The sequence below is a fragment of the Cetorhinus maximus genome, unplaced genomic scaffold (genome assembly GCF_964194155.1).
Source record: "Cetorhinus maximus unplaced genomic scaffold, sCetMax3.hap1.1 HAP1_SCAFFOLD_1762, whole genome shotgun sequence".
NCBI lineage: Eukaryota > Metazoa > Chordata > Chondrichthyes > Lamniformes > Cetorhinidae > Cetorhinus > Cetorhinus maximus.
The window spans coordinates 26531-41184 of NW_027597702.1; the positions used below are offsets into that span (position 1 = coordinate 26531).

The 14654-nt window shown below is 47.3% G+C and overlaps 1 protein-coding gene across 1 annotated transcript in view; it reads right to left on the reverse strand.

The window, feature by feature from the left end:
• dnaaf6 (dynein axonemal assembly factor 6) overlaps positions 1–14654 on the reverse strand; it is a 59022-nt gene that overhangs the window by 25290 nt on the left and 19078 nt on the right. The window contains exon 3 of the mRNA XM_078537004.1: positions 585–690. Coding sequence (XP_078393130.1) covers positions 585–690 — 106 coding nt within the window. The remainder of the gene's footprint in view (positions 1–584; positions 691–14654) is intronic.

Sequence of the window (14654 nt, forward strand, 5' to 3'; positions counted from 1 at the left end):
CCTTTATACTGCATGAGAAGAGAGTACTGATTGGACTCTGATTGGTAGAGGCGTTGCCATAAAGAATGCACCAGTTAATGGTGACTGACAGTTAACTACCTAGCATTGTTTAAAATTTAAACCAGGCAACTTGACTCTGATTGGTCAAGGCACTGCCCTAAGGAATGAACCAGTAAATGGCTATCCCTTATTTTGTTTAGCTGAAACAGGCGCAATGTGTGGACATGTTCTTTCTGTCTGCAAAGAACAGGGCCTTGTGTATTAATATATGTAACTTCTAGTACAAGAAAATGTGCCACACTGCGAGCAACTCTATCAATCAGAGTCCACATGCCAACCAATCAGCACTCTCTTCCCATGCAGTATAAAATTGTTCTTCCCCTGACATTGGTATTCTTGCAAGTGTCCTGGTGAGTGCAAGATGAAAAGCTTAGACAAAATGTCTTTTTTCAGCGGCATTAGTTATCAGAGACAGATGAATGCAATAGGAATGTTTTGAATGTGTGTGCTAATATTGACAGGATATTGTGCATGATATGGAACAAATTGTATCCCCTTTAGTACACAGAAATCCAGTTACTTACTCAGGCTGTTGTCTTGGATCCCAGATATCCTCAAACTCTGACCCCTCAGGCACATCATCCTCTGCCCAGATTTGTTTTGTGTTTGTAGGCTTCTCAGGGTTGGAATCTGTTTAAGGAGAATGTGAAGGCAATTAGATATTACATCTTTTTCTTTCCTTCACTTTAAGAGCTGGAATTGGTAAAGCCTTACAATCTGTTGTACGTCATTTTTCTGCATCTTTTAAACCTCCTCTCCTGAAGATGTTGTGCCTTTGCTGGGAAACCAGCCTATCATTCCTCACCCAATTGACCATTATTCTTGCATCAGTTTTGGAAGTGAATGTTGGCAATGCACCACATTACAGCCTATCCAGTCCTCACCTGATATCTGCACTTACATTTTCAGTGATTGCCCCTCTCTCATGCAGGACCCCTTGCTGCTGCTTTGATTTGGATCAAACACTGATTTAGAACAGACTAGGGTCTAGGGACCCCCACCACAATTCATACAACTCAGAAACCTGAGTGGGTGTAGTGGTTGCACTATTTGAATGTAGATGTTTGGTGACAGTACTACACAATCTTCCCATGGTGTAGGGTATTAGTGTTGGAGAATGGAGTACTAGTCCTGCAAGGTCAAGGGGACTAGAATACACCCATCAATAGTGTTCCTCAAACCAATCCTGCCGCATGCCATGCTATAGATCTGTGAACATTCCACATTAGGAAACTCATGTTTGCAATGCTTAATTTAGCAAAAGCTTGTTTCCAATTTTGGTCTGAAGAGTTTAACATGCTCACAGATCCTAGCTGTCCTTCAGTACCTTAACTGGCTGAGCTGCAAGTTGAGGGGAGGCAGTAGCATAGTGGCAATGTCGCTGGACTGGTAATTTAGAGGCCCAAGCTAATACTCTGGGGACAGGGGTTCAAATTCTACTGTGACAGCTGGTGGAATGTAATTAAATTAATAAAATCTGGAATTAAAAGCAAGTCTCAGTAATGGTAACCATGAATCGATTGTCATTAAAAACCCATCTGGTTCACTAAAGTCTGAAATCTGCTGTCCTTACCTGGTCTGGCCTACATGTGACTCCAGACCCACAGCAATGTGGTTGACTCTTAAATGCCCTCGAAATGGCTGAGCAAGCCACTCAGTAGTATCAACTGCTATGAAATTCAGAAGGAATGAAACCAGAAATTGACCTAGGCACTGGAAGTGACAATGACAAACCCAGTATGTCAACCCTGCAAAGCCCTCCTTACTAATATCTGGGGGCTTGTATCAAAATTGGGAGAGCTGTTCCACAGGCTCCTCAAGCAACAGCCCAACATAGTCATATTCACCGAATCATACCTTACAGACAATGTTCCAATCATCACCATCCCTGAGGAAATCATGTTTGTTAAAACTACTGGAGTTTTTTGAGGATGTAACTAGCAGAATAAATAAGGGAGAACCAGTGGATGTGGTGTGTTTGGATTTTCAGAAAGCTTTTGGTAAATTACCACATAAGAGGTTAGTATGCAAAATTAAAGCACATGGGATGGATGTAATATATGGACATGGATTGAAATTGGTTAGCAGACAGGAATTAGTGAGCAAGAATAAATGGGCCTTTTTTGGAGTGGCAGGCGTTGACTATTGGGGTACCGCAGGGATCAGTGCTTGGGCCTGAGCGATTCACAATATATATCAATGATTTATGTTACGACCGGGATGGGTGGAGTGCACGAAATAACAAGCCCCACTACTACGCAGGCTGTACCATTTATTTAAATGGTTAATTTTCTCACCAAAATGGCCAATTGTTTAGCTATACATCTAGTACCCAGAAGAAAAGAGACTCTGAACAGGCTTCTTTCAAAAAACTCAGAATGATTAATTTATTATGAAACAAAACTTCTTTTAAACAAGTTTCAAGAACTGGTTAATGCACGATTGTAATCGGGAAGTATAACTATCTATCTCTTCATAAAGAATTCCTCCAGCACACACACACAGACACATACTCACAGACAAAGACAAACGGATACAGTCTCTCTGCAGAGATGGGCTCTGGAGGATGGGCGTAAAAAAATAAAGGATAAAGTCTGCAGGGTCTCGATATGTCCCTTGGTCCTGGTGAATGTCTGGAAGTTCTCACCAACTGGTCTCAGTTTTACAGGTCCAAATGCAGACTAGTTACACTCAGATGAGGGCTCTCTGGCTATAGGTTGATAGCCACACATAATTGCAGAGAAACTGGAGAAAGAGAGCCAATTAGGGTAGCCTTCCTTCCTCAGCTTATTCTCCAACAAAACTGCCTTCAAAACAAGCAGGTTCACAACTTAAGTATTTTCCCTCTCACCTATGTGATTTCCAGCAAGTTACCAACCTTCCTTTTCAGTTGTTTTCTCCAAGTTAAAGGGATTGCAGTTCAAAACAAACAACCAGATCTTCATTAAGTACCATGAAGGTCAGATAATTTCTTGAAAGAGGCCTACTTGTTGACAGTTCCAAGGTGAACTTATGAACACTTAAAAAAAAAAAATCCTATGTTAACATCCAAATGTCCAGATCATGCCATGTTCTTTCATTTTGTTAAAGAAAAATTCAGTCTCGAGAGATATGATTCTGACATTTGGATGAGGGAACCAAATGTAATATTTCCAAGATTACTGACGACACAAAACTTGGTGGGAATGTGAGCAGTGAGAAAGAAGTTAAGAGGCTTCAAGGTGATTTACTCAAATTGAGTGAGTGAGCAAATACATGGCAGATGCAGTATAACGTGGATAAGTGTGAAGTTATTCACTTTAGTAGGAAAAACAGAATGGCAGAGTATTATTTAAATGGTGATAGATTGGGGAATGTTGATGTACAAAGGGACCTGGGTGTCCTTGTACACAAATCACTGAAAGCAAGCATGCAGGTGCAGCAAGCAGTTAAGAAAACAAGTGGTATGTTAGCCTTCATTGATAGAGGACTTGAGTACAGGAGCAAGGATGTCTTACTGCAGCTGTACAGGGTCTTGGGTGAGACCACGCCTGAAGTATTGAGTGCAGTTTTGGTCTCCTTACCTAAGAAAGGATATACTTGCCATAGAGGAAGTGCAGCGAAGGTTCACCAGACTGATTCCTGGGATGGCAGGGTTGTCTTATGAAGAGAGATTGGGTTGACTAGGCCTGTATTCACTGGAGTTTAGAAAAATGAAAGGGGATCTCATTGAAATGTATAAAATTCTGACAGGGCTGGACATACTGGATGCAGGGATGATGTTTCCTCTGGCTAGGGGGTCTAGGACAAGGGGTCATAGTTTCAGGATATGAGGTAGGTCATTTAGGACTGAGATGAGGAGAAACTTCTTCACTCAGATGGTGGTGAACCTGTGGAATTCTCTATCACAGAGGGCTGTAGAGGCCAATTCACTGAATATATTTAAGAAGGAAATAGATAGATTTCTGGACTCGAAAGGCATCAAGGGGTATGGGGAGAGAGCAGGAATATGGCGTTAAGATAGAAGATTAGCCATGATCACACTGAATGGTGGAGCAGGCTCGAAGGGCTGAATAACCTACTCCATCTCTTATTTTCTATGTTTCTATGTTTGTCCCACCAGCAGAACAGACCCACCAGAGGTGGTGGCGCATTAGTGTACAATTAGGAGGGATTGCCCTGGGAATCCTCAGCATTGACTCCAAACCCCATGAGGTCTCATGGCATCAGGTCAAACATGGGCAAAGAACCTCCTACTGATTACCATGTACCATTCTCCCTCCGCTGATGAATCAGTGCTTCTCCATTATGAACACCAAGTGGAAGAGGGACTGAGGGTGGCAAGAGCACTGAATGTACTCTGGGTGAGGGACTTCAATTTCCATCAACAAGAGTGGTTCAGTAGCGCCACTTGTCAGGAGTGTGATGGAATATTCCCCACTTGCCTGTATGAGTGCAGCTTCAACAACACTCAAGAAACTGGACACCACCCAGGACAAAGCAGTCAACCTGTTTGGCACCACATCCATAAACATTCATTCCCTGCACCACCGAGGCACAGTGGCAACAGTGTGTACCATCTACAAGTGTTAGGAAATAGAGACAGTTTAAGTATTTGTATTTGTGGGTGTTAGGAATTAGTTTTAGCCTTAAAGTTTAACTTTGATTTGTATTTCTGTATTTGTGTGTTAGGAAATGGTCAAGTTCAGTTTTAGTTTCACTTTAAAAGGTGAAACCTGGGATCTAATTTTATTTTTGAGGGAGACAGCAAGTCTAAAGCTGTTTGTACACCTGCATTTCTAATGAGTCTTACGACTCTAAGGGAAGTTAAAGCAAACACAAGAGTAGAAAAAACTGTGCTGTTACCTAGCAACAGAGGTCCAGGGAGATAGGACCCCTCCCTGCAACCCCCACAACACACACACACGCACACACACACAGAGAAAAAAATAAAGAGAAAGCAGTTTGAGTTCAGTTGAAAATAGCTGTCAGAGAGAGACTGGAGCAGAGGGGTAAATAGCAACTCCCAAACTGAAGTTGAAGCCAGGGTTCCAGAGAGACTGGACACTGGGAGAGGGAGCTGCAGAGTGAGAGCAGATTTCCCAAAAGAACTGAAAGGTCCCAAGGCCAAAGAGTGAGACAGAAACAGGGGAAAGTCCCAAGAAGACCTAATCAAAGGAAGGACAAGAACCTGGAAAAGGTCCTATTAAATTAAGTTAAGAGCGAGGAGCAGAGGAAGGCTCCAAGCTTTAAACTTAAGGGACGAAAAGCTGCAGGAAGTAGATTTAAAGTGAGAGGCCAAAAGGTCCAAAGAGACGGCTGAAGGTCTGTAACTCTTTGCTGTGAGCATGTGAAGCAGTGGTGTACTGTTGATGGCTGAGTCACTGAGAGAGTGTGTGTGGAAGAAAATGCATGTGGTGACCTAGGGGAGAGGAACATCAGAGGTAGAGTTTGAAACCCTGGAAGTGGACCCTTGCGGAAAGCATCTGAGAGAAATCATTGGTTTGGGAGAAGATTCCAAAGCGAGTTATTGGAGAGTGGGGGTGAGAAAGCCTCATGTGAAAGACAGAGTTCAGTGAGACTGGTTGGCTCACAATGTGACAAGCGTCTGGGAGGAGCTGATGAGAGACTCATAGCATCTGTTTGTGGTGGCATCTGTCATTTGGTTTCAGAGTGTGGTGTGTCTGACCACAGGTCACCTATTGGTTTACATGGACTGCGTACTTACTGTGAGCATTAGAGCATAGGATAGCTTTTGTAACTTGTGTTATCTTTTCAAATCTGTATATATCTGTAATGGTATAGTTGTGGGTGAAGGAGTATTGTAATATAGTTCATCTTTTCTTGTTTAATAAATTCTTTATTCTTTTGTTAAATGTTCATCAGCTGACTCCTGTGACTCTGTTCAGCAGCCACTCTCCAAGTATCTAAACAAAAAATAAAAGTTAGGATCTGTCAAGCCGGGTTCCAACCTGAGATCAGGCTTGTCCAGCAGAAACATCAGCTGGGATCGTAACACAAGATGCACTGCAGCAACTCACCAAGGCTCCTTCCACAGTACCTTCCAAACCCGTGACCTCTACCACCTAGAAGGACAAGAGCAGCAGGTGCATGGGAACACCGCCACATGCAAGTTGCTCTCCAAGCCACTCACCATCCTAAGCAAGGATTTTAAATGTAATACATGCTGGCGTCCACGGAGCCAGTGATAGTCAGCAAGAGGGGTGGAGGGAATAAAGTTAGTGCAGGAGAGGAGACAGAGAGAGGAGGATTTCAGGCCAGTAAAAAGGGTGTTGGCATAGATGATTCTATAAATGATAGAGACCCATGTCTCAGAGTTTCAGTCATGGAGGTGGGAGTGGAGGGTGGATTAGTGTTGGTGATGTGGGGACATAGGTGGGTGATATTGCAGAGATAGAAATAAGTCATCTTGGTGATAGATAGCATTTAAAGTTTAAACCTTAGTTTGGGATTGAATATTCAACTGAGATTACAAACACTGATTTAGCCTGACAGAGTGGCCAGAGTGCCAAAAGAGCTCGGGAATTAAAGGCATTGACCAGGTTTTGCTGTAGAAATTTACTGTGCTCACTATTATTTTTAAATTGGACAGCAATTCCTGCTTCTGCACATGTGTAGCTAAGCAATGACATCAGGGAGCTGCTGTCAAATTGCCCTGCTCCTCTGCAAGCTTCACTACACTAGGACCTCACCTTGAGACACAACATTTACACATGTGAAGGGTGTGAATTTGCAGTACTTACCCACTAGATACACAAAGTAAGTTGGGGTATAATTAAATTTTTAACAGCATGATGAATGTTAATTATTTAATTCTCAAAAGCCAAACAACCTCTCTGGTGAAAGCTTGCTAGTTTGACAACATCCACAATTCCTTTATCCTGCCACCACCAGCAACTCGCAGTCTTGGAGCCTTCAAGATACGCTGTAGGATGGTTACTCAGTGAGAAGGAATACCCCTCCACACATGGCTCATGGCCCCCTTTCACCATCCCACCACATAGGATCAGGATACCTTCAATGAGAGCTATGGAGTCACATGTAACAATGTGGAACATGGCCTTTTCAAAAAATTCTTTCATGGGATATGCGCGTCAATCTCAAGGTCAGCAATTGTTATTCTTCCCTAATTGCCGTTGAGAAGGTGGTGGTGAGCTGCCTTCTAGAACTGCTCCGGTCCATGTGGTGTAGGTACACCCACAGTGCTGTTAGGGAGTTCCAGGATTTTGACCCAGTCACAGTGAAGAAACAGCGATATAGTTCCGTATCAGGAAGGTGTGTGGCTTGGAGGGGGACTTGCAGGTGGTGGTTTTCCCATGTATCTGTCTGCTCTCTTTGTCCTTCCAGGTGGTAGAGATCGTGGGTTTGGAAGATGCTGTTGAAAGATGCTTGGCGAGTTCTTGCAGTAGATCTTGTAGTTGGTACACACTGCTGTTCATCGGAGGTGGAGGAAGTGAATGTGGTGGATGGGGTGCCAATTAAGCGTGGTCCTGGATGGTGTTGAGCTTGTTGAGTCTTGTTGGAGCTGCAGTCATCCAGGCAAATTGAGAGTATTCCATCACACTCATTACTTAAGGCTTGTTAATGGTTGTCAGACTTTGAGGAGTCAGGGCCTAAGTTACTCGCTGCAGGATTCCTAGCCTCTGACCTGCTCTTGTAGCCACAGTATTTATATGGCTGGTCCAGTTCATTTTCTGGTCAATGGTAACTCCATGGCTGTTAATAGTGGGGGTGTTAACGATGGTAATGTCATTGAGTGTCAAGAGGAGTTGGTTAGATTCTCTCTTGTTGTAGATGGTCATTGCTTAGCACTTGTGTGGTGCAAATGTATCCGCCACTTGCCAGCCCAAGCCTGAATTTTTTAAAAATTCATTCATGGGATGTGGGCATCACTGGGTAGGCCTGCATTTATTGTCCATCCCTAATTCTCCTTGTTTACAGGGCTGTGGGTCTGGAGTCATATGTAGGCCAGACCAGGTAAGGACAGCAGGTTTCCTCCCCTAAAGGACATTAGTGAACCAGGTGGGTCTTTACGACAATCGTTCCATGGTTATCATTAGACTTTTAATTCCAGATTTGTATTGAATTCAATTTCCACCATCTCTCATGGCAGGATTTGAACCCAGGTCGGCAGGGAATTACCCGGGGTTTCTGGATTACTAGTCCAGCGAAAATACCACTTTGCCATCACCTCCCTGATATTGTCCATGTCATGCTGCATATGGAGACGGGCTGCTTCAGCTGCTTCAGTATCTGAGGGGTCGTGAATGGTGCTGAACATTGTGCAATCATCCCCACTTCTGACCTTATGATGGAGGGAAGGACATTGATGAAGCAGCTGAAGATGGTTGGGCCAAGGACACTACCCTGAGGAACTCCTGCAATGATGTCCCAGGACTGAGATGATTGAGCTCCAAAAACCACAGCCATCCTCCTTTGTGCTCGGTATAACTCAAACCAGCGGAGAGTTTTCCCCCTGATTCCCATTGACTCCAGTTTTGCTAGGGCTCCTTGATGCCACACTCAGTCAAATGCGGCCTTGATGTCAAGGGCAGTAACTCTCACCTCACCTCTTGTGTTCAGTTTTTAAGTCTGTGTTTGAACCAAGGCTGTAATGAGGTCTGGTGCTGAGTGGCCCTGACAGCCAGTTTGGGTTCCGCCAGGGCCACTCAGCACCTGACCTCATTACAGCCTTGGTTCAAACATGGACAAAAGAGCTGAATTCCCAAGGTGAGGTGAGAATGACTGCCCTTGACATAAAGGCCACATTTGACCGAGTGTGGCATCAAGGAACCCCAGCAAAACTGACTTGGAAATATATCACCGTTCCTTCACTGCTGCTGGGTCAAAATCCTCCCTTCCTAACAGCACTGTGGGTGGTTCAGGATGGCAGCTCACCACCGCCTTCTCAAGGGAAGCTAGGGATGAGCAATCAATGCAGGCCCAGCCAGTGAAGACCACATCCCGTGAATGAATTAAAAAAACACACAAACTGAGTTCAGTGAGTAGGTTATTGCTGTGTAAGTGTCATTTAATAGCACTGTTGATGACACCTCCCGTTACTTTACCGATGATGGAGTGTAGACTGATGGGGCGGCAATTGGTCGAGTTAGATCTGTCCTGCTTTTTGTGTACAAGACATACTTGGTTAATTTTCCACATTGCCGGGTAGATGCCAGTGTTGCAGCTGCACTGGAACAGCTTGGCTAGGGGCGCGGATAGTTCTGGAGCACAAGTCTTCAGTACCATTGTTGGGATGTTTTCAAGGCCCATAGTTTTTACAGTATCCAGTGTCTTCAGTCATTTCTTGATATCATGTGGAGTGAATCGAATTAGTAAAGACAGGAATTTGTGATACTAGGGACCTCCGGGGGAGGCCGAGATGGATCATCCACTCAGCACTTATGGCTGAAGATTGCTGCAAATAGTTCAGCCTTATCTTTTGCACTGATGTGCTGGGCTCCCCCATCATTGAGGAATGGCATGTTTGTGGAGCCGCCTCCTCCAGTGAGTTGTTTAATTGTCCACCACCAATCATGACTGAATGTGGCTGGGCTGAAGTAGAGATTTCACTGCTCAGGTCGGTCAGGGGGATCGCCGCAGTATATGTCTGAGAGAGTCTTCACATTTGTGGTGGCACGCTGCATCCTGCACGACCTTGGAATTGTGAGGACCCAATGACTACCTCCTGGGATCCGGAGGGCACCTCAGGAAGAGGAGGAGGGGAAGAGACCATATGCATTTGAATGGAGTGAAAGGCACCACATAGTGAAGCTTCCCTTCAATTGAAATGAACTTCCCTATACCCAACATGAACCCACCAACCCTAACAGTACATCCAATTCAGATTCCCCATCACAAAGTCCCCTTGGCTAACATCACCCTACAAAGACCAACAGCAAAAACCTTCACTCAACAATTTAATCCAGAAATATATCAATGGCAATCTTCCAGGCTGTCAGCGGTGGGAATTTGGCTAGTGGGAGAGTGGCGAGAAGCCAAAAATCGGTTTCCCGATGGCGGGATGAACTTTTGCAATTCTGTTCTTGGGACTTTAAAGGCGGGTCAAACTTCCCGATAAATAATGTCTGCAAGCCCTTGTGCATGCATTAGCATCTCATGCATGCTCATTAAAAGGCTGCCTTGCCAGAATTAAGTTCCCCTTCAAATTAATTTCCCCACCAGTGAGAAATCAGGACGTTCATTTTTTAAATTCAATAACAGGATGTGATCTGGGGTCCACCTCTGTCCTGCTGAGGAATCTTGGCCAGCGAACTGGCAGGAGCTGGAGGCCAAAGTCACCACTCGCCTGCGGTGCTGGACAGGACTGCTCTGAGTGCTGTCTTACCGGGGTCGAGTTCTGGTCATAAACCAGTTGATTGCCGCCACGTTGTGGTACCGGTTGGTCACTTTGACCCCTCCCCTGGACTTTGTCACAAAAATCCAGAGAATGCTCGTCGACTTCTTCTGGGACAAAAGGCTGCATTGGGTCGCTGCTGAGGTTCTGAGGTTCCTGCTTAGGGAGGGCGGTCAGGCGCTGGTGTGCCTACGCACCCAGGTGGCGACTTTCCGCCTTCAGGCCCTGCAGCGATAACTTTATGTAGAGCCCCCTCCAAGATGGTGTGCCCTGGCGACGTATTTCTTCTGCCAGGTGCATGGCCTGAATTATGACGCGCAGCTCCTGTTTGTAGATCTTAGTGACTTTGTGGCTCCTTGCAGGCATTGCCTGTCTTTTTTATACTCACCGCTCACCGCTCTGGAACTCCGCCCTCCGACTCTGCTCCCTGGAACTAGGCCGTGAATTCCCAAGGTAAGGTTTCAATACTCACCGCTCTGGAACTCTGCCCTGCGACTCTGCTCCCTAGAACTAGCTTTTACCAGGACCTGATCAAGATCTGGAACATGGTTGCCTCACGACGCAGCTCTCTGCTGTCAGGAGTTTAGGCTATCATCAGGGAGCCAATGCTCAGGAATCCACCCCTCCGCCCTTTTCAGTGGCTGGCGGAGAGGAGGGCTGCAGCTGCCGGGGTGACCAGGATCAGGGACGTGCTAGATGGAGAAGGAGTGGGCTGGATGATTCCCCAGGAGTCAGTGCAACGTGCGTCGGCGGATGTCTGGCTCGGGGCCAATGCCATTCAAGACCTTAGGACGATTGTGCTCAGGCCCAACATCATTCTGGGCTTCGAGGTGGTGCAGGTGCGTGGTGGTTTTCCATCCGAGTGTACCCCTGTTCGGACGGAATTTCACATTGGCCCCAAGCCCCAAACTCTCCCTCGGAAGCCAGTGACCCGCAACCTGAGTCGCCTTGTGGAAATGCCCTCTGTGTCCTTTAGCACGGCGCGGAAGGGTTTCCTGTATGGGCTGCTGCTGCACATCCTTCACTCCCTTGCCCTCGCCCGCTGCCTGGGCATGCCCTGGCATGCCTTGTTGCCATCCTGTGGTGGAGGTCCCTAGTGGGGGGCCCTCTATGGGGGCGTCCTCCTATTTTCTATCGGGAACCTGGGGTGGAGGGTGTTGCATGCAACAGTCCTATCCATGTGTCTTTTGCGGCCTTGTGGAATCCGTGGACCATGCATATGTAAACTGTTGTAGGCTGCACCCCTTTTTAGTTATTTGAAAGACTTTTTGCTTCCGTTTTGTTTGCACTTCAGTCCCACGCTCCTGATCCACGGGCAGCCGATGCGGAGGGGGGCCGGGAAGGAGGAGGACCTCCTCATGAACCTGCTCCTGGGCCTGGCCAAGTTGGCCATTAACAGATCTAGGCAGTGGGTGATCGAGGGGGTCGTCCGACCCGACTGTCTGCTCCTCTTCTGCGGTTATGTTCACGGCCGGGTGTCCCTGGAGAGGGAATACATGGTGTCTGCCGGCACTGTCGAGGCCTTCCATGCCTGGTGGGCACCACGGGGACTAGGGTGTTTTATTGACCCTCTTAATTACATTTTGGTTTAATATTTGTAAGTTTCCTTTAAATTTTGTCTTTGTTTTTGTAGTTTCCCTTCAAGGGGCTGCTTTTTAATTTGTCCATAATTTTGTTAATTTAGTTTATCTGGTTGACTCTAAAAGGGTTCAAAAGAGTTACAGGATGTGGGCGTCACTGGCTAGGCCAGCATTGATTGCCCTTCCCTAATTGCAATTGAGGTGGTGGTGGTAGCTGCCTTCTTGAACTTCTGCAGTCCCTGTGGTGTAAGTATACCCATGGTGCTGTTAGGGAGGGAGTTCCAGGATTTTGACCCAGTGACAGTGTAGGAACGGCAATGTATTTCCAAGTTAGGATGGTGTATGGCTTGGAAGCAAACTTCCAGCTGGTGGCGTTCCAATCTATCTGCTGCCCTTGTCCTTCTAGATGGTAGCAGCTGTGGGTTTGAAAGGTGCTATGGAAGGAGCCTTGGTGAGTTCCTGCGGTGCATCTTGTAGATGGTACACACTGCTGCCACTGTGCATTGGTGGTGGAGGGAGTGAATATTTGTGGATGGGGTGCCAGTCAAGCAGGCTGCGTTGTACTGGATGGTGTCAAGCTTCTTGAGTGCTGTTGGAGCTACAGTCCTCCAGGCAAGTGGAGAGTGCTCCATCACACTCCTGACTTGTGCTTTGTAGATGGTGGACAGGCTTTGGAGAGTCAGGAGGTGAGTTAGTCACAACAGAATTCCTAGCCTCTGACCTGCTTTTATAGCCACAGTATTTATATGGCTACTCCAGTTCAGTTTCTGGTCAATGGTAACCACCAGGATGTTGATAATGGAGAATCCAGTAATGCCATTGGATGTCAAGGGGCGATGGTTAGATTCTCTCTTGTTGGAGATGGTCATTGCCTGACACTTGTCTGAGGATAATGTTGCTTGCCACTTGTCAGCCCAAGCCTGGATATTGTCCAGGTCTTGCTACATTTGAACATGCACTGCTTCAGTATCTGAGGAGTCGTGAATGGTGCTGAACATTGTGCAATCATCAGCGAACATCTCCACTTCTGACCTTATGATGGAAGGAAGTCATTGATGAAGCAGCTCAGGATGGCTGGGCCTAGGATATTACCCTGAAGGACTCCTGCGGTGATGTCCTGGAGCTGAGATGACTGACCTCCAACTACCACAACCATCTTCCTTTGTGCAGGGTATAACTCTAACCAGCAGAAAGTTTTCCCCCTGATTCCCATCGACTTCAATTTTTCCAGGGCTCCTGGATGTCACAATCGGTCAAATGTTGCCTTGATGTCAAGGGCAGTCACTCCCACATCGCCTCTGGAGTTTCTCTCTTTTGTCCATGTTTGGACCAAGGCTGTAATGAGGTCAGGAGATGAATGACTCTGGTGGAGCCAAAACTGAGCGTCAGTGAGCCTATTCACCACCGCATATAAAAGTGTTGTGACCTGGCGAAGTAGGCTTCTTCCATGATTAACAGCGAGTTCCTGCTGCATTGTCCACTTTGGGAAAAATGTGTAAATGCTTGAGACTGGGTGGTCGAAGTGCAAGTTGCATAGAGGATGAGCAAGGGAGAGAAAGGGATGGAGCAGTGGCCAGGCAAAGGTGGAAGACTAGTGCAGCATGCCCGGGGAGGGAGAGCGGAACCTGCCTGGGGAGGGAGAGGGCGGCCTGTCCGGGGAGGGGGAGCGCGGCCTGTCCGGGGAGGGGGAGCACGGCCTGTCCGGGGAGGGGAAGCGCGGCCTGTCGGGGAGGGGGAGCGCGGTCTGTCTGGGGAGGGAGGGTTCAGGCCGTCCAGGGAGGGGGAGTCCAACCTATCCAGGGAGGGGGAGCGCAGCCTGTCCAGGGAGGGAGGGTGCAGCCTGTCCGGGGAGGGAGAGGGCGGCTTGTCCGGGAGGGAGAGTACCACCTGTGCGAGGAGGGAGGGTGCAGGCCGTCCGGGGAGGGAGGGTGCAGGCCGTCTGGGGAGGGAGAGGGCAGGCCGTCTGCAAGGGAGAGTGTAGGCTGTCCGGTGAGGGGCAGTGCAGCCTGTCCGGGTGTGATAGTGTATTCTGTCCGGGGAGGGAGAGTGCCACCTTTGCACGGAGGATTGTGCAGCTTGTCCGGGAGGGATAGTGCAGGCTGCCTGAATGCCCTTTAAATATGGGGCCCGGACCTTCGACCCCATGAGGTAATGCTGGGGATGCCTCCTTGCCGCCTCACCTGCCTAGCCCCTTGTGGATGCATAGTTAAAGAGTTGAATAGTGCAAGATCGCGTGTGGCCAGCCTTCCCACTCCCCCAGTGGAAATCGTTCTCACCTTTGCTACCTCCATCAAACCTGGGCTGCAGAACAGAAGTGTTCGGCCAATAATACAAAAAACAGAACTATTCACCTTTGTGCAGTCCCTTCGATCCTGTCTTGTGGATGATTTACCTGGCCTATTGCTGCGACACAGCACTACCTTAGTGGCTGCAGTATGGCTGGTGAAGGGTGCTGACTGCCACTAGGGAGACTGTAGATGGCCCTTGCAAGATGCCTTCGAGCAGTTTTGAGCCTTCTGAACCCGGTTTCAGACTGCACCACCTCAGTATGGGTAGCAGCAATTTGGGCGGGCTGCCTGGCTGACAGGCAACCGCAAGGGTACTGTCGGGCTGTCAATTCTGGGAACATGAATGCTAAGTGAGCACAAGTTTGTGCT